A 24,881-nucleotide genomic window follows, 5' to 3' on the forward strand; every position below is an offset into this window, starting at 1 on the left:
TGGCATTATTGATGGCTAAGTGGTGGTCTGGTAAAAAATTTCCCTTGCCACCATAGAGGGGCTTTGGGGTCTGGAAGAAAAGCCAAATAATTTGATGAGTTAAGCTATTTTGCCCTCTCAAAGTACCTTTCAGTTTTAGTTTTCCCTGAAATTCATAACTTCACTAGTAAAAAAATACCAAAGGTTCTTTCAAGATCAAGCTGCAGGAAAAACAATGAAGGTTATAGGTTTTTGTGTTGTTTGTTGTTGCTTTTTTTTTTTAAAGGACAGAATAGGAATAGAGAGATACTACACAAGGTTAAATGCTTGCGTTGTATGCAGTAGGCCCCAATTTGATCCACAGTACCACATATGGTCTCCCGAGCACTCCCAGGAGTGACCCCTGAGCACAGAGCCAAGAATAGCTCTTGGTGTGACCCACCACTGCCTGCACTCTTGCCAAGAAAGTGACAGGATAAACAATGTACTCTTTCTTTCCCTGAATACACCCAACTGGGTGCTTCTGTGCTAGGGATCCAAAATATGGAGAATAAATCTAGCATCACCCAGGTATCCTCAGGAAGACAACATTTTGTACACATCTCACAACTTTCATTTAAGGACATCTAATATCTGTGACTTAATTCAGAGCAAAAGATAATTTAGTTGTATGTCTACCAATAGGTAGGAAGTAGGTAATAATTTAGGTAATAAATAATTTATTGAAATAGGTACATTTAGGAAAATAAATTAGGATACTGATTCCTAGATCTTGTTCCTTTTAGAAACCAAATTTTTCAGTCTTTCAACAGACTTTCCAGTCTTTTCATTCTTTGTAAATTTTAAATGAGGTGAAATCTGTTGTCTCTCATCATTATAGGCCATAATGTTAGCTCCATTCAAATGGAAAAAGAAATGGGACCAGGGAGAAAGCTGAAATGATGGCGCACGTACCTGGCATATACAAGGCCTTGAATTTGATCCTGGATACCGCAAGACTCTGTCCTGATTTTCAACATCAGGGGGCCAAGCAGTACCACATCACTAACTCTAGCACTGAACTGTTAGGCCTGCACTGCTGGACCAAGTGTCACCAGAGTCACCTCTGGTGACCTGAATACAGCTCGGAAGGACTACAAATAAATAAAATGTGAAAAGATCTTTTACTATAGCCCTAGAAGGTCTTTTTCTTTTTATTTCGTTCATTCCTGGATTCTTCTCTTTTCATATATCCATCTTCCTTGATCTTTAGCTCTTTTGGTGGCTACTTTACCTCTCTGGGATCCGCTGGCAATTCCATTTCAGCAGAATTCTCCTACTGCTAGCCAGCACTGCAAGAACACTCCCATTGCTGGTGCTTATAATTAAGATGCGAAGCCTGATTAACCTTTGACTGGGAGTTGGGGCTCAAAACATTTAGCCAGGGGAAATGGTACCAACCAGTTAAAATCCCGACAAATATTCTCATGGCTATTGAACTACTCTGCTTCTGAAATGTAATATGAATCACAGACTCTGTTCCTTGTATTTTTCCTTTGTTAATTGATGTACCTTTAAGTTCCTGCAAGCAAAGACAAAATATTCTGGCACAGCCCTGGACAAACACCACTCTACCTCCTCACAATTCACTGTGTGGCTATGCTTCTCAGAAAATTACTTACAGGGACTGCAACAGGATAGCAGTAGGGAACTTGCCTTGCACAGAGCCAACCTGGGTTCTATCCTCTGATCCCATCCCCCAGCACTGCCAGAAATAATTCTGGTGTATAGAACCAGGAGTAACACTTGAGCATCACTGGGTATGACACAAAACCCAAATTTTTCCCTCTCCCACTTCCATTCCTTCTCCCCCTCCCCGCCCAAAAGAAATTACCTACAGTGAGGGAATTGAAACTTAAGGGAATTCTATAGTTAAGAACATTTAGCTAATCCTGAAACCTAGTACAGCATATATTTAATGAATCCACTGAGAAGGATCTGTTTATCTTCACCTGTTTTAAAGCTGCTGTTAGTGGTGATTATCATCCATAAAAATAACTCCTATTTATTGAATACTGCTTCTGTGCCAGGGACAGGTGGGTTTTGTTTGCATTTTCATTTTTGAAATGAGGAAACTTAGGGCTCACTAGCCCAACCCCAACAGCACTTAGCATCTCTCCTTTGGCTCCATTTCAGTAAAACTAGGCATCTGATGGTAGGGATGATAAAGAAAATTGATGATTCTCATAAACCAGCTAGACCCCTTTTTGTTTTTGTCCATCCATAATTCTGCTCAGCTATTCCTAGGTTCTGGCAACAGAGTGTTCCTAACAGTGTAGTTAATTTAGTCTTTAAGTGAAGCAGAGTTCCCCTCTCTACAATGTACTGTTGAATAAGCCCCCCCCCCCCCCAGCTCCCTGCTGCCCAGATTCAGGCTCTTCTTGCTCCAAATGGTCACATGATCAACTGTGTCATGATCAGGCTTCAGCTTCTGAAGAAACCAGGTCATTGCCAACCATGGATGCAGAGATCATATTTCTTTTTGTGTTCAGTCCTTGACAGAGAGAATCACACCTCTATGTTCACTGCCATTTCCCCTGAAACTAAAGTAGCATGACCCCTGGCACATGGTGGGCACATCAGAAAGATCCAATGAAGGGGTGAGAAAGATCAGGACCTCCCTGTCTTCCAGGCTAATACTGCTGTTTCCTCAAATGCTCTTAAATAACAGCTTCAATTTCAGTGTCACGAAGCAGGTGCCAGATTGGACCAACACTTTCAGTCTTTGTGGGGCTTAATTTGCTTGGGAAATCTCTGTGGCAGTCCTGGAACACCTCCCACTCGACACGCTCTACACACCATGTCCCCCTGCCATCCTACAGTGTCCTAAAAGTCAATTTAGTGGGTGATGGGATGAAAGTTCAAAACAAAGGAACAAACACTGTGCAGTCAGCAAAAATCCTTTTGTTTTGTTTTGTTTTTACTGTGAGGCCACATTCCATAGCGCTCAGGAGCTACTTCTGGCTCAGTGCTCAGGGGTTGCTCCCATCAGGGACCCTGTGGTGCTGGGAACTGAACTTAAGTCTCCCACAAATGCAGGCGTGTGTTCACCAGCTAAGTATTGAGTTCCTTCTCTCTGTCTCTCTCTGTCTCTCTCTCTCTCTCCCATAAAAATACTTTAAAAAATGAATTTCAATTTAAAATACGTTTTGTTTTGCTTTCATTTCAGTGTCTATTTTTGGTGCCTTTCCTCTGTTCACTGATTTGTTGCCTACCAGTGTTTGAGCCCTTCTCTTTGGCAAGTCCTACTCTAGATTCTGAGAAAGCAAAGATGAATGAGTCATTGTTCTAGCTCTAGAGAGGCAGAGTTCACAGGAAAGACAAATCCACTAAAGCTTAAGAATCCACTAAGATAAGTGTTACGGATGTAGAAAGTGCATCTGGAGTACGTTCGTGATAGAAAGATTGTCTGGGAGAGTAAACAAAAGGCTCGTAGAACTTGTGGCATATAACCTGGGACTTAGACATTTTAGTAAGGTAGCAACGAAGAAGTGCATTTTAGGCAAAGGAATCAGCATGTACAAAGTCAAAGTTGTGCAAAAAAGGTAAACTTGTTCTAACAACTGAGAAAAGTTTGAACTTTTTGAGGAATTCTTTGGGCCTTTGGGGGGGGCAGGGCAAAATTGACACCACCAAAGTAGTTTGCGGGCCTCTTATGAGGGCTGAACTATCATGCAGTGAAAATGAGACTTTTTCCCGACTTGAAAGCACTTTTTCCTGATTGGAAAGGTCTTTTAATATTGGACTGACTGGCCTGGGCTTCTTAAAGATGGCAGCATAAAGTGGTCTGTCAAGTTACCTCAGGAGGGGAAGTGACTAAAGTGCCATCCCTAAGGCAGTGGGGTTGAGAAGAGGGGGATGGTTTGACAACCCGCAGGGAAGTGTGCATTCACTTGGCAAAAGTGAATGCACATCTCATGACTCGTGGTCGAAGACTGAGCAAGAGGGAAAGAGAACCTGCGATTGCAAGTGAAGATCATGCATGCCTACTTTGCCTACTTCTACTGCACTTTGCCGATGGTGTGTTTTTCACTGGTGGAAAGACGGTGACAGGCGAGTCTGTCAGCACCGTTTTGCCAGCAGCATGTGCTCACTCCTTGCTCTGTGTCACATTTAATTTAGGAGTGTCCATCTATTTCAGACATCATGCTATTGCACACTTACTAGACTACACAAGATGGCACAAACTTTTATGCACACACTGGAAAGCAAAACTGTGTGATTCATTTGATTGCACTATTTGTTCCATTATGGGGATTCTGGAATCAAACCTGCGATACCTCCAGGGTCCATCTGTATCTCTTCAGATATTTTCTCCAACATCTTTGAGTAGGAAAAGATGGAGTTTATATAATCCTTTAGATCAGTGTTTCTCAACCTTTTTTTTCTACTGGGGCCCCCCTTCTGACCAAGTTTCCTTCCTTTTTGTGGGCTCCCTGTCCTACTAGTTGGCCCCCTCATCTCGGGTGCTCCTAACATTGATGCCATTTTCACCTATGGTCCCCATTGAAATATTCTCGGATTCCACAGAGGACCCATACAGACCTGACTGAGAAACGTCACTTTAGAGGACTATTATATATAACTCTTCCATTTTCATAATTTAAAAAAATGAACCTAAAAGAATCAGACATCAGCAGTCAGGTCCTTACGGGGGGACAAGGAGGCTTCTTGGTATTTGCCATCACGTTGTCTTTCCAGCTGGCACCCACAGTAGCAGCCCTGTCCTCAGAGCAATCCAGAGCCAGCTGCGGGCTGCTGGAGGCCCCCTTGCTTCCTCCATCAAAGGGAGGGAAACGCTAAGGTGAGTGCTGGAGCACCCATGGAACATGAGACAGAAGCCCGGGATACTGCAGCCCATGGTGAAGGGCAGCCTTCCATAGCCCCACCACGACCAGTGTTTGAGGTGACCCTCAGCTCCTCTGTTGTCATGGTTTTATCTTCATTTTATCAGCCGAGACTGATTAGGTTTCATTGTCATTGCTTAATGCTTTGCTCAGCTCTTTGGCTAACCAAGGTTTTTCCATGACTTTTTGACAGTTATTTTTGTTCAGTAATGAATAATAAAGTGAGACTTACCATCTGTATATGACAACACTGGTTTTATTTTGACATGTCTTTTCTAGACAGCACGGGGTTTATAATTAGGTTTTCCCTCTGCCAAAAACATTACTGAAAGATTATTTCCCTGAAAACAAAAACTTTTGTAGCTTCCTCTGCTAGTTGGAGTCATTGCATTTTGATTCTGAAAGCTTTTTTCGTCAGTCAAGGAAATGAAGCAAGAAAAAATTCTTTCAAAAAATTGTTTGCAATAACAAAAATGAACTTTTGACCAAGATAAAATTAGGAGGTAAAACAAAACAATGATGGGTTGAAATTGTGAGGCCATTGTTGCCTTTTAATTTGATGAAAATTAAATCTAAGAGGATATTTAAATGTACATCGGGCATACAAGAAATCTTTACTAAATTGTTCCAAAGGAGGATTTTGTCTCTTACTTTTTGTTTTTGTTAGTTTTTTGTTTGGGGCCTGCACCCAGCAGCATTTAAAAAATATTCCTGAGGAGTTGCTTGGGGGTTGCTCCCAGTAGTGCTCAGGAAACTGCATAGAATGGTGCTGGTGCACCATCTACATGCAAGGCATGTTCTATCTCTCCAAACCCAAATAAGGGATCTCTGTGTGTTTTTAATTCTTGTTGTTACCCAAACCCATTTTATATCAACTCTTTGAAATACTCAGAAGACTGTACTAGAACTCAGGGGTGAGCCTCCCACTTCTCAGAGGTCTGAGAATGGGCTCTGTCCCTTTGCTGCTAAACTTGAGCCATCAACCAGATACTTCTTATGGATGCACAACCTTCTAGCAAGACACTCTGACCCTTTTCGTGTGACCAAGCCTGTAGTTGGCTGTCACAGGGGAGTCCTCGAGAAGCTGCAAGTGTGTCGATCAACAGTGCTTTCCCTTTGGAGCATTCTTGAAATAAATCATGAAGGAAGCCATATTGACAAGTGATAGTGTACCCCTCTCATTGCTGATGGCAAAAACATCACAAAGTGCTAATGGCAAAAACAGTCTCACTCTGCATCTGCTCCCTCCTTTACTATGTGGAAATACCTTCCGGATCTTACAGTGGTGACAGTGGCCAGCTTTTCTTTATAGCCTAGAATATTTTCCTTTTTGACTCATACTGAAAGGGCTGCTTCTTGAATCAGATTCCAGACCCAGCCACCCTTATCCGCATCATCTCTGCTCTTAATTCCCCTCATTATCCATTATTTTCTGTTTGTTTTGGGACCATACCCGACAGCTCTCAGGCTTATTCCTGACTCTGTGCTCACTGATCGCTCCTGATGCAGTCATAGATGGGGGACCAGATACAGGCCTAGGGATCAAAACAGAGTTGACTGTGTGAAACAAAGTGTCTAAACACCAATACTATCTCTCTAGCCCTCATCTATTATTTTTATAATGAGCACTAACAACTATGCAAGACAGGATAAGAATTAGAGAATATCTCAAAGGTGTGTACATAATTGAAATGAAGAAAAAAAGAAACTTTAGAAGACTTAAACGAGTTTCATTAATGACAATCTAGACAGCAGAGCTCAATAGTAGTGCTGTGCACCATTCTTCATCTTGTGGGTACAGAGTTGACATTTCCTCCCAGTGTGCTGCTGTCTCCTAGGGATGGTCTCTCCAAGTTCTGATAGGCTCACTTGTTATGGGTGGCTGTTACTCTGTGGAATGTTGGACACATGGAGGAATTCTCTGTGTCTAAAGATGGTGTCCCTCATTTTGAATATACAGCTCTGCTCATGTGACATAGCATATTCTTGAACAAGCTAACTTGGGTTTCTGGATTTTAAGGTTTATTATTTATTTATTTGTTTGTTTGTTTGTTTGTTTTTTGGGTCACACCCGGCGATGCACAGGGGTTACTCCTGGCTCTGCACTCAGGAGTTACTCCTGGCGGTGCTCAGGAGACCATATGGGTTGCTGAGAATCGAATCTGGGTCGGCCGCGTGCAAGGCAAACACCCTACCCGCTGTGCTATCTCTCCAGCCCCAAGGTTTTTTTTTTTATGTAAGAGCATTGCTATTTATTTAGCCATTGATTATGCTGATTTAATTGGGCATTAACTCCACCTTATTTTTTTTTCCTTTTTTTATAACTTTATTTATTGAATCACTGAGAGAGCAGTTACAAAGCTTTCAGGTTTAAGTCTTGGTCATACAATGAAACACCCATCCCTTCACCAGTGCCCATTTTCCACCACCAAAAACCCCAGTATACCTCCATCCTACACCCTCCCCCTACCTGTGGGGCAGATGATTTCCACATTACTCTATCTCTACTTTGATTACATTTAATATTTCGACACCAGATCCACCATTATTATTTGGGATTTTACATCAACACTCAGACCTGCTGAAAAGGCAACAGTAGGCAATTTTGTTTTCTGTTGCTGATTATGAATAACATATGATGTCCTGTGGCTGCAGTAGTGGGCGCGCGATTTTAGAATTCCAAAATTTTAACAATCTGGAGGGATTTCTGCCAAAACTTGCTGGGTTCCGAGACTTGTTCCTGAGTCTCTTGGATCATGGTTGTTAAGAAGCTTGATAAGGAGCCAGAGAGGCCGTTCATGGGCAGCAACACAGGATCTCGTTGGAGTGAGGAGGAAAGGGCTAGCTCCACCCCCATCCTGTGAGGCCCCACATGTCTCATCACTGCGGGCCCAAACCTGACGGTCCATTGGCCTCTGGAGGATGGCAGCCACAGAGCCGCCAGGGGGAACAGGCCAAGGCATGAAACCTATTCCCACCTGGGGTGGCCCGGCACCAGTAACTTACTGCAGGGATCAGACGCATTTCTACCAAAAGCCACTGGGTTTTGAGATTTGTTTCTGAGTCTCTGGGATCATGGCCATTAAGCAGTTTGATCAGAAACCAGAGAGGCCATGCCTCCAATTCTATAGCTGAGCTGGAGGTGGCTTGTGGGTGTGTCTCCCACATACCTAACTTTTGGCCGTTTACTTTCTTGGTAAACTTACCCCAAGTTTCTGGGGTCTGGCCAAAGTCACAGTGACAGTTTGTGGTATCTGAAGTCTGAAGGCGCCATCAGGCTGCGGATGCACTCTCCTCACAGGTACAGATTGACCTGCTGGCGGCACCATACCCCCTGAATTTGAAGTTTCGTCAGGAAGAGGTGTAAAGATTGAGGAAAGGTCCTTGTAAGTCTCTGATACAGCAGAATGATGAAATTGTTACCTACTTGTGGGTTGAGCAGTTGTTACTCTCACCTAACTTAGCTCAACTCTTCTTCTTTGCCCTTTCTGTGAATGATGTGTTGTGAGAGTGTTTTCTGTGATGATGTGTTACTGAGAGACCTCTTACTTAGCAGTAGATACTAGACTCTCTTATCCATCAGTGACCAAGGTTCATCTAAAGGGATTGATCATCCCTTGAAATAACTACTTCTGTTCTATCATTAGGCTGGAGCAATAGCACAGTGGGTTGGCATTTGCCTTGCACACGGCCAACACGGGTTCGATTCCTCCATCCCTCTCAGAGAGCCTGGCAAGCTACAAGAGTATCCCGCCCACACAGCAGAGCCTGGCAAGCTCCCCGTGGCGTATTTGATATGCCAAAAACAGTAACAAGTCTCACATGGAGACTGGTGTCTGCTCGAGCAAATCGATGAACACGGAAGTGCTACGGTGCTACAGTGCTACAGTGTAGTTCTATCATTGGGAGAATGAATCCTTAAGTTAAGATTAGCCCTTTCTTGTGATTTTCTTAGAAAAGTGTTTGCGGTATAATGATAAAAGGTGTGAAAATAAAATGTGATTAAAAAATCCAGTCAGTGTCAGGGACTCCAAGAACCTAGTATTCAGCATGCAGAAGGAATATTATTTGAAGCCCACTTGTTTAACCTTTTAAACCTAGTTTTTCAAGCCCCAAAACATGGTAATCAAATTTTTAGAAATATTTGGATTTTTATAAATATCAACCCAATAGTTTATGATTGTCACACTTAGATTGTACAGGTAATTGGTTGAGCAGTTATTAATATATGGAGTCATTTGATTTGTCTCATAATACACAAAATAATAACCAAATCTTCAACATTCCTATTTACAAAAGGAGGTCAAATCACCAGGAGATAGAATATTAATCCAGTTTCAGTTAAAATGGTCTTAGAATTTCTGTTGTCTCTGTTGATCAAGAGATTTAGGTCCATAAATGAACTTACTCAGGTTTCTTTTCTAAGAAAGAGAGGGGCTCAGTTACCTGGATTCATTCTCCTTTGTTGCACAAAATTATCCACATGCCTTTGCAGTGTGGGTACTGATTTGATCAGGATTATGTCCCAAGGAGTTACCCTATGGGACTTCCTTACCTTCCAGAAAATCTTGAAGGATTTAAAGACCTCAGTGGGTATGTGCCACACTGCATTCTGGTCATGCCTGTGTGCTGGCGAGTGGTATTGATGAGAGAAGGGCTATTGGGATGGGTGATTCTTAGAAGGAGTTGCATCTTTTTTAGTTGAGCACCATGTCATAACAACTTACAGAGAAGACTTGTTCTTGGTTGCTTTTATGAACTATGTCCTCATGTCCAAACCTGATTGTATTTCAGATAACGGAGGGCAGACTCTGGCAGGAGGAAACAACTGGCCCCTTCGAGGAAGAAAATGGACCCTGTGGGAAGGAGGTGTTCGAGGGGTGGGCTTTGTGTCCAGCCCTTTGCTGAAACAAAAGGGTGTGAAGAACCGGGAGCTCATCCACATTTCTGACTGGCTGCCAACTCTGGTGAAGCTGGCAGGGGGGAGCACCAATGGCACCAAGCCCCTGGATGGCTACGATATGTGGAAGACCATCAGGTAGCTATGCATCCAGTTATTCCTTTCTTTCCCAAAACAGTGAAATGGCGTTGTCAGCATGTTGCACCTCAGTCTTAGAATGCACTGATCCTGTAACTGCAAGTTTCGAAAATTCTGGCCAGTGTTTCCCGTTTCCCGGCCCCAGCTTCAGACCTTAGTAACCATCATTCTACTTTCTCAAAGTGTTTAGGAAATGAAAGTGCTCAAGATTCAGACTGGGGTTGGCCACAAGCAAGATAAATTACCTTACCTCTTGTTCTATCTCTCCAGTCCCAGAAAATGATGATTTTAAAAACATTTGATCCACATTATAAAATTGCTTTCTTAAAATGTTATCAATGTCCTCTCATTCCATTGATGTGACTAGTTGTCACCTTCACAACGTTTCCTTACATGACTCTAGAAAAATCTTCATTTATATTACATGGGAAATGGTCTTATCTTGAATTTTTATCTTAGAACAAATAATCTTTGATTATTAAGGATACTAATTTTTACATTGAAAGGACATACTTCTATCTTAATTTGGTGTTATTGAGGGTTTAATCTTAATTTAAAATATTCCATATACATTATCTTTAGAAAGTGTTCATTTCACTCCTATATTTATTATTGATGTTGGTGTTTTCTTGCTATTTTATTTGCTTTTATGTTAAATCTTTTGACTGTCCTTTTTCTCTTCTTTCCTTTTTTGTGGTGCAAGGGATCGAACAGTTGATTGCTTACTTTATTAAAATTATGCAAATATTTTCCTGTTAAAATTTCTGTTGGGAATGTTTTTAAGATTTGATATTTATCCTATGTCAGTAAAATTGCGGTCTTGTTTTGTTTTCTTTCTTTCATTCAAAAAACTTTCCTCCACACAAAATGCACTAAATATTTATATTTTCTTCTAAGTGTTGTTTGTGATTGGATTTTCTTCCATATCATTCTTGAGTTATTGTGAAATGGTGTGTGTTCTGTGAATTCAGTATCTTAATGTCTGAGTCAAAGGAGTATTATTTTTTCCTAAGTGATTGAATTGTAGGCCTCTTGAGACTCAAGGCTGTGAAGTTACAGGAAAATAGCACCTGAACTTATATACAGAAATTTAGAGAGAATTAATTTCGGTGATATTAGAAATTATTCACTCTTTTCTACATGATTAAATATAGAAAAAGATGATAAATATACTTTTCAAGGATTGTATCTGTCTCATATTTCGTTTGGGTTTTGTTTTGTTTTAGGTCCACATCCTACAGGGCTCAGGGGCAACTCCTAGCTCAGTGTTTGAGGGATGCTCCCAGCAGTGCTTGAGGAACCATGCAGTGCCAAGGATGGAATCCGGGCCTCCTGCATGCAAGCATACACTCTAGCCATTTGAGCTCTCTCTTTCTCTCTCTCTCTCTCTCTCTTTCTCTTTCTCTCTCTCTCTCTGTCACTGGCCCTCTCTCTTATTGTTATGTTTTTTTACATTTAAAATTTTTATTTTTATAAAGTTGTTCACAGTATTTGATTACATTTAATATTTAAACACTACCATCACACCTTCCCACCACCGTATTTTGGATGTTTCCATCCGGAACCCCAAACCCTGCCCCTAAAGCAGAACCGAAATCATTTATTTTGTATTGCTTTTTATGAATATCACTGTATCACTGTCCTCCCATTGTTCATCGATTTGCTCGAGTGAGTCCAGTAATGTCTCCATTGTGAGACTTGTTGTTACTGTGTTTGGCATAATGAATACATCATGGGTAGTTTGCCAGGCTTTGCCGTGCAGGGGAGATACTCTCGGTAGTTTGCCAGGCTCTCCGAGAGGGGTGGAGAAATCGAACTTGGGTCAGCCGGGTCGGCCGCTTACAAGGCAAACGCCCTACCCACTGTGCTATCGCTTTAGCTTTTTATGAATAATCCACTAGAGATGTTCAAAAAAGGGTTTCTTAGAGATAACTGTGTGAAAATTATTGTTTTTCACCCAGGAACCATTAAGCCCTTCTACAAGAGATTAGTAACATGTTGTTCAAGATTGAGCCTTGTGTGCTTATATCTGTATCTGTATAAATATATTTCTCTCTAAGATTGATTGCCTTCTATTTTAAAACCAATCAAATGTGGTGTGCTACTCTTGGTATATTAGTGGGGTAAAGTATGAGATGTCCAGGAATAGATTCACTCATGAGCGAGTCTCGGCCCAAGTGTGTGGAGAGCAGCAGTGAGCGTGGTGGTACTTGAGTGCTGGAGGTTTTCGGCTGCTGGGGCTGGGTTCCTTGGGGCAGGGAGGGGCCTCACCCTCCCTCCTCCGGATTGCCCCAAATTAAACAGCCTGGCAAGAGGTCTGGTGGCATGGCAATGGCGTAATCGTTTTGTACTCTCTTCTGAGAGATTTATATTGAGTCTCTGGATCATGGCCATTGATGAGATTATATTGTGCCAGAGGTGGCTTGTGAGGGTTACTGCCAAGCTGTTGGGGAAAAAGGGAGATTGGGGAGGTCACCCATTCCTGGTTCCATTGAGCTTGGAATTTTCAGTCACAAGTCCCGCATACCTGGGTTTTCTGCAGATTCACTCATTGGTGTGGCTCCTCCGAGCATATGGAGAGTGGCTCTGTCTATTACTTCTAATGCAAAAAAAAAAAAAACCTCTATTTTACTATAAGAGAAAATAAAGCAAAACTTTCAAATCACAGCAAGACTTGAACTTATGCTGCAAATCTCAATGAAATGACTGTTGAGAATGCACTCAGAGAAATAGACGAACATTTTAAGTGATTTTATTAGGACAACCTTTGTGTCATGCTTGACAGTTTTGATTTTTGTTTTGATTTTTGTTTCAGTGGAAAATGTGTTGTTAGAAGCTATCTTGTACAGATAATAAGAAGAGGGAGAAAAGCTCTGCGGCAAAGTGCCAAATGTGAGAGGGCTTCAGCTCAAAAATAGTTGAATTCACTCAAATAATTGTCTTTGTCCTACTTCTCTGAGATTATTGACTGGCAAAGTCCAGAATGCATTGATGTCATCCTTATTATAAAAATTTGGATTAAGTACACATGTCAATCTTAAGACACTCTTGATCATAAGTAACTTTTAAGATATTGGTACATGTTTGCTTCTGCCTGCAGAGAAGTTGGAAAAGTTTGATCACCCTAGTTCCAGTATGCAGAAAATCCCAAATCCCCTCATCCCCTGGTGTTAAAGGGCCCTGATCATTTATTAATTAATATCTTATGAAACAGGAGCTCTTTGTTCTTCAGAAATGATTGCAGAATTTTAACCAAAAGGTAGGACCCAAATCATGCATGTCAAGTATTGAGAAAATAGGCTTATCCTTTTGTGTTGGAAAAAAAGGGGGGTAAAATTTCTACCTAATTTACTACCTTAATCAAGCCTTTTAAGACTTCTGGAAACCCAGAAAATTTCTATTTAGTGAGTGAAAAACTACTTTCTTTCATAATTAGTTCTAAGGAAGAAAGAAAGAAAGAAAGAAAGAAAGAAAGAAAGAAAGAAAGAAAGAAAGAAAGAAAGGAAGGAAGAAAGAGAAAGAGAACAAAAGTAAAGGAGAGAAAATAGTGGTAAAGAAAAACAGAAAGACAAAATAAAAGAGAAAAGATAAGATAGGTTCACACCTCCTCCCCCATCCTCCCACCACCACCACACACACATACCCCACACCGCAGATTATGAAGAAGTTGATGTTTCTCATAGGATTTGGCGAGTCTTTATTCCATATCAGTGCCAGAGCCTTTGGCCCCTGAGCCTGCTGATACAGAAATCCACCAGTCACACTGACGTCTGGAGCTTCTTTTTCCAAAGCAGAAAAAACAAATGGCCAGCCAAAGGTCAGAGACACTCAATCTGTGCCCAGAGTTCTGGAACTTTTTTCCAGTTAGATATTTCTTTGAAAAGAGTTTTTAAGATGATGGTAGTTTTTTTTTTTCTCAAAAGGGTCTCATGAACTAGGAATGTGGGTAATGGATGAGAACCAGAGATGGCTGTGCTGAGAGCAGAGGCCTCACTGTTTGCGTCGTAATCAGTTCTCTTAGACCTGCTTCAAAACAGGAAAATTTTAGGAGAAATTATTATGAACATTTCAGGTTTGGGGAACGTTATTTGCAATGGGAGATCCTTCCACTGCTTCATTTTTTCTTTTTTTTCCACACCACAGATCTGGATTGTCATGTCTATGAGTGTGGCTTCTCCAAACTCTTCTGGATTCCGTATAGGGGGTTTTGTTTGTGTTGGTGCCACACTGGGTGGTACTTGGGGGTCACTCCCAGCAGAGCAAGGACAGAACCATGTGATGCTGGGCTTCAAACCCAGGCTGGCCACATACAAAATACATGAGCTTAAGCCTTTTGATCTATCTCTTTTCTGCCTTAATCAAGCCTTTTACCCTTCCCAATTCTGAATGAACACCTGTTTTTCTCCATACATTTCAAAGGATTCATAATTTGTTTCCTTGTTTAACTTATTTATTTTTAATTGAACTTAATATAAACAAAAGTAGACTCCCCGGCCATCATGATAATGTTTTATCTTTCTCATTAATGGAAAATTCTTCTAGATGCTATAGTGTGATAATGGAAAAACAATGAAATATCTAGCGTATAAAGTACCTTTAAAACTAAATATTGGAGGGATGGGTATTTGATCATTGTATAATTGAAACCCAAGCACAAAAATTTGTAAGTCTCCAACTGTACTTCATGGTGTCTCACTAATAAAAATTAAAAAAAAAAAAGACCAAGCAAGAATATAAAAAAAAAGCAACTAAATATTATTAAAATGTCTTTCTTTTGATTCATTTTCGAGAAGAAAATTGTAGGAAACGTAAATCACTGTCATAGATACCAGGAAACTCAATTAAGTATAATGGTCAATGAGCCAGTGGTTAAGAAACTCTGAACAAAGGGCTGGGAATGTGACTCAGTGGGAAAGTCCACACCTTGCATGCATGAAGCCCTGGGTTTAATCTCCAGTAACAATTTAAAATGAAGAGAAAATAGAAACTCTGAACTAAAATTTTACTTTGTTTCTAGTATTAATAACTTTACCCAGACTAATTGTTAAATATTATAGTAATAGAAAGTTTAATGAAATTGTTATTCAATAATTGAAACAATTACTGAATTATATTTATTAACAATATTATATATACTGTCTTGATATTATTATTGAAAAGTATCTATGAACAAATTATGAGTCCTTTGAAATGTATGGAGAAAAACATTATTGCTCAATAATGAAATAATTATTATTGTTGAACATTTTTCTTTCTACTATTTGATAGAGCCACTTTAATGATGTTTTATGGTTTTTTGCTTTGCTTTTGGGTCCACACTCACCTGTGCTCAGGTGCTACTTCTGGCTCTGTGCTCATGGATATGCCAAGCAATGCTTAGGGGACCATGTGGTACCCCAGATGGAATCAGGGTCTAGTGCATGCAAGCCTTAGCCTGTAATGTCTAAGTTTTTATCAGTATGATGATCTGTCTTGGTACTCTATCTTTTCATAATAAAATATATACTTTTTGTCTTTCAGTTTGGATAATTTCTGTTATAACTTCAAATTCATTGCATTTTCTCAAAATTTAATTTTCCATCAATTTCACCTAGCATACTTTCGTTCTCACACTTTGTAGGTTTAGACATTCAGTGTGGGTCTTTTTATATCCGCCATGTTTCTAATGAATTTTTGAACCTTCTGAATACAAGTGTAATCACTTTCTCTGTCTTCTGCTAATTCCCACCTCTCCCTCAGTAAGCTCTGGGTTGGTGGTGAATGAACAGTTCTCATGGAGGCTGTGTTTCCATGACTCTTCATTTTGACATAATGCCAGACACTGTATTATTTAAAATATTTATATTTTATTCTGGCATTCACTATTATACAAATATTTTTTCCATAATTCTCCTGATTCTCTTTTTTTTGGATGAAGGTTCTACTATTGAGTTTCAGTGCAAAATGCCATCTCCAACTATTCTGACTATTTGCTGGAGGAAATCACCTTACTTTCCCAGTCTCCTCTCTCACAATTATCTTCCAATTTTATTTTTGACTGTATTGTTTCTACTTTGTCAAAACATAAGGTCTATGATATTATCCTTTCCTCACCTACAGTAGTGATTTCATCTTAAATCTACAATAACATATTCTGTGCTAACCACCGTTTCATTAAAGATTTCTCATGCATCAACATTCTTTGAAATCATTTCTACCCCCTTAACAATGGAAACTTTCTTTAACTGATCTAAAATCCCTGTCTTTCCTTTTTTGCATCTTCTCTTTGTTTTGTTTGTCATCCTTATGCTGTTTTGTATGTCTTCCTTATATTGCATGTCATCCTTATGCTGTTTTGTATGTCATCCTTATGCTGTTGTGGGGGTCATACCTAGGGGCACTCAAGGGTCTTGAGGTCCTGGGGATCTAACCCGTGTGCCAGACAAGTGCGCTACTGCTTAAGCCACATCCCTTGCCTGTTAGTTTCTTGCAAATGTTAGCCAACGCTTCATTTGTATATGTTGCTGTTGGCAGTTTTAATGCCCACCTAATTTTATTTAATTTGCAAATGATTGAGTTCTTTTCCCAGGAGGCCCAGGGGATTTTATTTTATAAAAACCACACCCACTGCAGCTTGGGTGTGTGCCTGGGGCCACTCCAAGAAGGAGACCCAGAGATTTTTATCTTCATTATTATTTTGCTAGCTATGTCTCAGAGGTGATCCTGCTAGATCAATTTTTTCCAGATATGCCTGAGGTTCTTTGGATTATGCTTTCAGGTGCTTATTTATTTATTTTATCATTTAAAATATCTTGCTCTACTGTTTTTGTGTTTCTCCTTCGGAGACTCAATTATTGACATTATCTTACTGACATATCTATTTTTATCACTTTCTCTCTAATCCTTTTTACTTTTTTTGTGGTTTGAGTTTTTTTCATTGCTATTCTCCATATGCTGTTATATACTTTCAATTATATATAATGCCATCTTCCTTTCCGAGTTTTAGCTTTTGATGCATAATATTTTATTTTATAATAGCAGTTGCTTATTTAATTATACTTAATCCATATTGAGACGTATTATGTAACTGTTTTCTTCTGCTTTGTGATTTTTTTTTCCATAGTAAGAGAATAGTTTCTTTTGCCAAAAATTTAAAATTCTCATTTTCTGTTTCTTCCCATTTTTGCAGCAATGTTGTTAATTGATGCATTCTCTATGTTGTTATTGATGTTTATGGACATTAACTTTCTTGGACCAATATGAAGTTTTAAAGAATATTTTTTACATGGGGATCTTTGGACAGGGGTGTTTATTTCTTAGTTCAAGAGCACCTCTTCTATTGCTATGTGAAGTGCAATTTTTTACTATATGCTCCCCCTTTCTCTCTGGTGGTCTTAAGACTCTGTGACACTAGGCGGTTGCAGTAGGACTCTGATGTTTGGCCACTTCCTCCTTCCTCTCAGCCACCCACCTTCCAGAAGACCCCTGTTCTCTCCTGCTCCTTTTGGAATAGTTACACTTGCAGGCCTCCACCTTTACACTTCCAAGTAGCTAGTCCTCTGACCCACAGGGTCTCAGAAACTCAAGCTGCATTTTGTCCCTCGGTGGGGCCTTTCTTTCTGGAGTTCAAAAAACATGATCCGAAAGCCTTGTGATTTAATGCCCCTCACCCTCTTTTGTGCAAAAAGTGGCCTTGCTCTACTTGGCAAGGCAAGTGTCTCACCTGCTGTACTCTCCCTGCACTCCCCACCACTCCCCTTCAGTCCAAGTTTAAAACATTCTTCAGTTGTAGGCATGGGTGTTGGGCGATTTTTCCTTTCCTTCCTTTTCTGTGTGTTTTTAAAGAGAAAATGTGGGAAAATTCAAATGTAGTTGGCACCATTATCCATGAAAATCTGGGAACTCACATGTTCTTCAGTGTGTGTTACTGATTAATAAAATACTATGGCTGAGACATTAGACACTGTAACTGAAACACTATAATTATGGTGTATGAAAGAAAGATGATAGGAATTTTCAACCATAGGCCTGCACACAAAGACTTCTGAGCGCCTGAATCTAAAATCTTGGAGAGGGCCAGAGAGATAATACTGGGGTTAAACACCTATCACACAGCTGACTTTTTTGCGTTTGTTTTGAAGCCATACCCAGCCATGCTCAGGACTTACTCCTGGGTCTGCACTCAGGGATTACTCCTAGCCGACTTGGAGCACCATAAGGGATGCTGGAAATGGAACCTCTGTTGGTCCCGAGCAAAGCAAATGCCCTAGCCGCTGTATGATCATTCTGGTCCATTACCAACCTTTTTAACTAAAGTGTCTGTCCCCTTTGTCCACAGCAGGTCATCTTGGGGAAACAGTGCAGGGAGAGGAGAAAGGTTGAATTTCAGATTTCTGTTATTATTGTTAGGTGACTCCACATTCCGGGGTACTATCTGCAATCTGGCTTCCGGGTTTACCTTGTGCAGTCTCCATATTGCCTGGGTGGACAGAGAGAGGAATGAATGATGCTGACAGGGGAGGCAGGAGTGGTGGGCTGCCTCTAAGGGCCAGTGTTATGGTCCAGTCTGTGTCAACTACATTCTCTTCATCCTACGGTCAGAGGTAGACAAAGTGAATTCATCTTGCTCTGTTTTCTTTGAGATACGGTTTTGATCCTTACAGTAGAATCCAAGAATATGTTGTTAATCTCCTCGGCATTGGCATTAGTGAAAATCCCCTCAGGATTTGGCATCTGGTCCTCTCTTCAGTTTCCAACACTGTTGCCAGTTTTCATCTTTTTGTAATTCTTCATGGATATTATAATGGAAATTGGAAGAAAGGAGTATTAGGCCTTGCTCTTCTACTAACCCAGAAGTCTTACCAATTTATTTTTCAGTCCTGAGCTGAAAATATTATGGATCCCATCCAATTATTTTTTAAATAATATTTATTTCTTAAGTGGCTGACTCTAAAAATTAAACAAGATTCTCTTTATATATGTACACAAAAAAATTTCTTCTCACATAAAATGTGTTTGTATTTTCCAATTTATATTTTCCCACCAAACTGTCAAAATTTTATAACATCCATGATTAAGCTCTATTATATAGTAATATTTGCAAGTTAAAATAGCTCTTCAAGAAGCTTAGAATTTACATAAAACCAATATCACCCACACTCACAGACAAGAGAATAAGTCCTGAAAAAAAATTCACTAATTCAATGCCTAAAAAAATCTGAGCTCTACAACAGGGGAGACAGTGCAACAGGCTGGAGCATATCCAGTGCAGGCAGAAATCCCAGGTTTGATCCCTGAACCACATGATTCTCTGAGTACTCTGGGAGTACCCCCCTCTCCTCTCCAGCACCACTGGATGTAGCCCACAAACAGATTATAATAATAAACTCAAGTTAGACCTGTTTCAAATCCTGTGTTCTTCATTAATTATTACTTGTGTCTTTAAGGATCAATGTCCTTGTGTGTAAAATGTAGTATCAGAGGTATCTCCATGATCGGAGCATATTGGTAATTTAGTAAAAGATATTTACACACACACAACACACATATACATATATAACTGGGCTAAAATCTCAGGGCTGGGACGAACGGAGATGTTACTGGCACCCACTCGAGTAAATTGATTAACAGTGGGATGACAGTGACAGTGACAGTGACATTATAACTGGGCATCCTCAACATTACCTGGGAACTCCTCCTCACAACCCCCCACCTCACCAAAGTTAGGTAAAGGTAAAGGTAAAGGCCCTCCCGTTGTTCGTCGATTTGCTCGAGCAGGCCCAGTAACGTCTCCATTGGAGACTTTGTTGTTACTGTGTTTGGCATATCGAATACGTCATGGGGAGCTTGCCAGGCTCTGCCGTGCGGGCGAGATACTCTTGGTAGCTTGCCGGGCTCTCCGAGAGGGGTGGAGGAATCGAACTCGGGTCGGCCATGTTGGCTGCATGCAAGGCAAATGCCCTACCGCTGTGCTATCGCTCCAGCCCACCTCACTAAAGAATATGTATAAACACTAAGTACTATGACCGAACCTAGTGCTGCCTTAGAAGCTCGAGATGGGTCTAACAGGGTGACAGTGATGATGACAGTGCATACAAAGGGTTGATAGGATGGACATTACTCTGTGAGTGTTTATGGAACATTTTTTTAATCAGAAACTTTTTTTCCCCTTCCTCATCCAAATTTCAGCTCAGAAAATATTGCCCTGGCTCTTTCTATTTCAAAAAATTTGATACTGCCTTTAGGGCGTGTATCTTTTCTGACAGATGGTCAGCAGCTAGTAGTAAAAGTGTGGAATGTAATAGGATTTCACTTATTTATGGGAAACGCTTTGCTGCCCCACCCTCTAACTAGTTGGAAAATGAAAGTCAAAAACTGGAAACTCTAGTTATAAATGGACAGTGCTGTGATCTCAGTGTCTGAAACTGTAGACTTCTGGAAAATATTTATAGTGTATTGGAAAATAGTCACTGATCAGTGTCTCATTTGTTCTGTTGTTTTTGCTTAAATAATCCAGAAAATGTGAAACTTGTTGTAAATTAAAATTGAATACTGAAATGTCACCAGAGATAATTAACTATGAACTATTTTCTATGACTTTAATAGAAGAGGGGAGAGAAAAGCAATGAGCCCTTTTGCTGATAGAGACTTTGAAGTGTATAGAGATGCTTGTTAAAATAGACTGAAAAAAATAGACAGGAGGGACCAGATCGAAATCTCAGAGGTCAAGAGCACATGCCTTCCCTCTCCATCCTTGCATGCCTACCTTGAGCACCAGCAGTGTCCCTGATGGCCCCTGCTCCTCTGAGCCTGAGCACTGAAGCATCCAATCCAGAGGCTGGGAGAGGCCCCTGGCCCTCCCTTTGCCAGCGCTGCTTGGAATCCCCATCCCCACCCCAAATATGAGTGAATGGAAACATAGCACACTTAAGGAGATACTGAGGCCTTTCTACATTTTACTAAAGTGCCAACATGATGGTTAGAAGTGGGAGAATTGTGAGTCAATCTGCCTAAATTCCAAACTAAATTCTGCCCTCTGCTCAACTATTTGATCTTGTAAGTCACCTAATTCTTCTGTTTTAAGTTTGTATCTATGTCATGGTGTTGAGTATTAAATGATATAATACATATCAATCATTCAAAGTGTTAGATGGAACATAATAAGTGCTGTATATGTGCTGGTTATCTGCTCCAAATGAATCTGACACCCTAACTAACTCCACATTGGTAGTTGTGGACAGACACAAAACATGAGGTCTCTGTCCTTTAGTGGTCAATGTGAACAAAATGGTTTAGTTCTTTTTCTCATTTTTTTTTGTGAGAACACTATTTTTCTCCATCCCACTTTGATAAACACTCTATTGTTCCAATTTTATTTTAGCAATTTTAATTGTTAAAATAAAAGTAGTTTTCTTTTTGAGGGGAGTAACATCTGCTGATGCTTAGGGCTTATTCCTGGCTCTGCAAAGAATCACTTCCTGGTGGGGCTCAAGGAAATCACATGAGATGCCTTAGAATCAACCTGAGTCTGCCTCATGCAAGGCAAGCACCCTACCCACTGTACTATCTTTCTGGCCCTGAAATGGTATTATATATGCATTGAGTGTTCAGGGTATTCATCGCTATACAAAAGGACATTAAAGGAATTGGTGGTAAGAAGTTATCAATATCAAGAGACATTAACACTCCTTAAAATACTTTCCATGGACCAGAGATTTCCTTCCAAGGAGGGTCCATTGCATTGTAAATGGGTTTATTACATCAAAGCTCTAAAATCTAACTTGTGTGTTAAAGTTAGCTGCATTTTGTAGGTAGGTAGGTGGGGCAGATTGTCAAGGTAGTTCTATCAGGATAAAAAAGTGCTGGATAACCAAGGTAGATCCATTTACAAAGTCGTGAAATTGGATTCCCATCTTATAGCACTTACAAAAAAATAACTTGAAGTGCATCATAGGACTAAATATTAGAGATAAAATTATAACAATTTTAGAAGAAAATTTGGGGGTAAATGCTTGTGACCTGTCCAGGAAAACTTTTTTCTGCCAAGGGCGTTTAGATATTTATAACATCATTCACAGGCCATATAATATAGGCAGATTGGAGTCTACATGGACTACATCCCCTCATGGACCAGGGCCAGACCACATGATTACTCAGGACTTATACAACCCACAGACTGGATTTCCCCCACTTCTGGTTTACACACTAGTTTTTTTAGATAAAATATCAAAAACAACCAAAGAAAAAATAGGTAACTTAAATTACACACAAAAATTAAACTTTTGTTCTATAAGTAATTTAAGAAATCAAAATGACAACCTATAGAACTAGAGGACACATCAACAAAGTATGAATCCTATAAGGGTCTTGTACAAAGCATGAATCCTCTTAGGGTCAGAACATACAAAATAGAATTTCTTCATTAAAAAAAACCAATATAACCATGCCGCCAGACCCTGCTCCAGGCTGTTTGGGCGCCGGAGAGGGAGGCAGGTGAGACACCCCTCCTGCTCAAGGGACCCAGCCCCGGCAGCCGACAACCTCCAGAACCCAGCCGCCGCCATGCTTACGGCTGCTCTCCACACACTCCGGCCAAGCCTCACCCACGAGTGAATGCGGCCACGTGATACTTCAAACCACACACCCTACCCGTACTCCAAGATTACAGCATCACATGTGATAGGGTTTAAAGTAGGAGGCAACAATCTTAGAGGGAAAATATACATTTTTTTTTACAGATACATATACAAAAAGCACACAAGGGTCAACCTTTAACATGTTAGTGATCTCTTATAGAAGGGCTTAATAGTTTCTAGGTGAAATACAAAAATAATCTTCACCCTCTTTCCACTAAGGATACGTTTTTGTAGGATTTTCAGTGTTTTTTCATAACAGACAATACAAAATATATTATTTAGGTTCTGCTTTGGGGCAGGGATCAGGGTTCAGGATGGAAACATCCGAAATATGGTGGTGGGAAGGTGTAATGGTGCTGGGATTGGTGTTTGAATATTAAATGTAATCAAATATTGTGAACTACTTTATAAAAAAAAAGAACAAATAATTTGAGATTGAATGAAGGATTTGATAAGACATTCTTTAAAAAGTAAATAAAAATAAATAAAATACAGATGAAAAATTCTTAACATCAGTTGGTCATTAGGAAAGTAAGATTAAAACCACAATACAATACTTCTTCATACTAACTAGAATGATTATAATAAAAAGGAAAGACAATTATAAGTGTTGATGAAAATGTGGAGAAGTTGAAATATTCATAGATTGCTCATGAGAGTATAAAATGGTAGGGTTGTTTCAAAAATGTTTATTAGGTTCTGAAAAGTTTCAAGATAGAGTTACCACTATGTCCCAGGAATCCTATGTATTTACTCAAAAGAAATTAAAATGCATATCCAAACAGAGCCTATACATGAAGGTTTTAATATTACTTATAGTATCAAAAAATTTAAACAATTTCACTGTCCACCAACGATGAAGTGTATAAAGAAAAAGTATTATATCCCATCAAAGAATACTATTTTTATATATACTGTCACTGTCCTCCCTTTGTTCATCGATTTGCTCAAGCGGCGGGCCCAGTAATGTCTCCATTGTGAGACTTGTTGTTACTGTGTTTGGCATATTGAATATGTCACGGGTAGCTTGCCAGGCTTTGCTGTTTGGGCGAGATTATCTCGGTAGCTTGCCGAGCTCTCTAAGAGGGACGGAGGAATCGAACCCAGCTTGACCGGGCCGGCTGCGCGCAGGGCATATGCCCTACCACTGTGCTATTGCTCCAGCCCTATTTTTTATTCTATTTTATAAAAAAATAAAATATTTTGTACATGCTACAACCTGGATGACTGGGAAATATTGTATGTGGATAAAATAGGTATTAAAAAAACCCACATAGTCCATTATGGAATTTCTCAACTGGGGATCATATGACTCTCTCTGTGGGCCCCCAGGATATTCCAAGAAACTGCAGTGAAAATGTCATAAAAAGGAGTTGCTCTGGCATGAAAGTATGGTAGGATGGGGACCACTAGAAGATACAAGTTTGAAAGTGGTCAGAAAAGAAGTTGAGAAACATTGGTCTGTGATTACAATGATATGAAATTTCCAGAATGGGTAAGTGTATAGGAACAGATTAATGGCTGCCTAGGGCCAGGATCAGGGGAGACAGAATATGGGAACAAAACTACTATAGGAGAGACCACAGTATCCTAAAGTTTAGATATGGTTGGTGTTTGTGAACTCTGAATACACTAAAAATATTTAATTGTTCACCTTATGAGTGAAGGTGTGGTTAATTAGTTATATTTGAATAAAGTTCATTTTCAAAATGCATACATTAGTTACTTAGATACTTTTCTCAATACTTTTTATGAATACTTTTGTGAGTCCTTCTGCTCAGGTTCAACCCCAAATCAAGATTTTCATTCTCTTGCAGTGAACCCAAACATCCCCAGGTCCTAAAATTCCCCAGGTGGTTGTATAGGATAACCAACATCAAGAGTTGGTATCAGATCCAATCTAAATGTTTCTATTTAGGGATGTTCATATCCTCTGTTAGAGGGTTCCAGGAAACTTGAGTCTTGCCAAAATGTGGTTTTGAGGCTGGCATGTGGATCACCTGGGAACCTTCCTTAAGGCAGAATCCTGGGCACCACCAATGTGAATAAATCAGTATCTATTTTAACGAGCTAGTTAATAAGAAAGTTGGGAAAGGGTTGCTCTGGAGTAGTGGCTGGCAATCTTGTCTGTTTCTTGAAATCTCCTGAAAGTTAAAAAAAAATAACAAACCTCTGGCTCCCTGGGTCTACCCCATGATTACAGGAGGCATGAGATGCAGCTGGCTTATGAATGCTGCCAGGTCATTCTAATGCAAGACAACGTGAGAATAACTATTGTCAGCTGCTCAGAGACCCACACTTTGAACAGAGATTGCAAAAGAAATTGAATCTAGCAATTTTCTTTTTAACATAAGCATAGAGGAA

The 24,881-nt window shown here is 40.0% G+C and overlaps 1 protein-coding gene across 1 annotated transcript in view; it reads left to right on the forward strand.

The window, feature by feature from the left end:
• The window catches only part of ARSB (arylsulfatase B), a 198,495-nt gene that overhangs the window by 88,263 nt on the left and 85,351 nt on the right, over positions 1-24,881 (forward strand). Inside the window, exon 5 of the mRNA XM_056112471.1 lies at positions 9,660-9,903. Within this exon, the coding sequence (XP_055968446.1) occupies positions 9,660-9,903 (244 nt within the window). The remainder of the gene's footprint in view (positions 1-9,659; positions 9,904-24,881) is intronic.

The sequence above is a fragment of the Sorex fumeus genome, unplaced genomic scaffold (assembly GCF_029834395.1).
Source record: "Sorex fumeus unplaced genomic scaffold, SorFum_2.1 ptg000018l, whole genome shotgun sequence".
NCBI lineage: Eukaryota > Metazoa > Chordata > Mammalia > Eulipotyphla > Soricidae > Sorex > Sorex fumeus.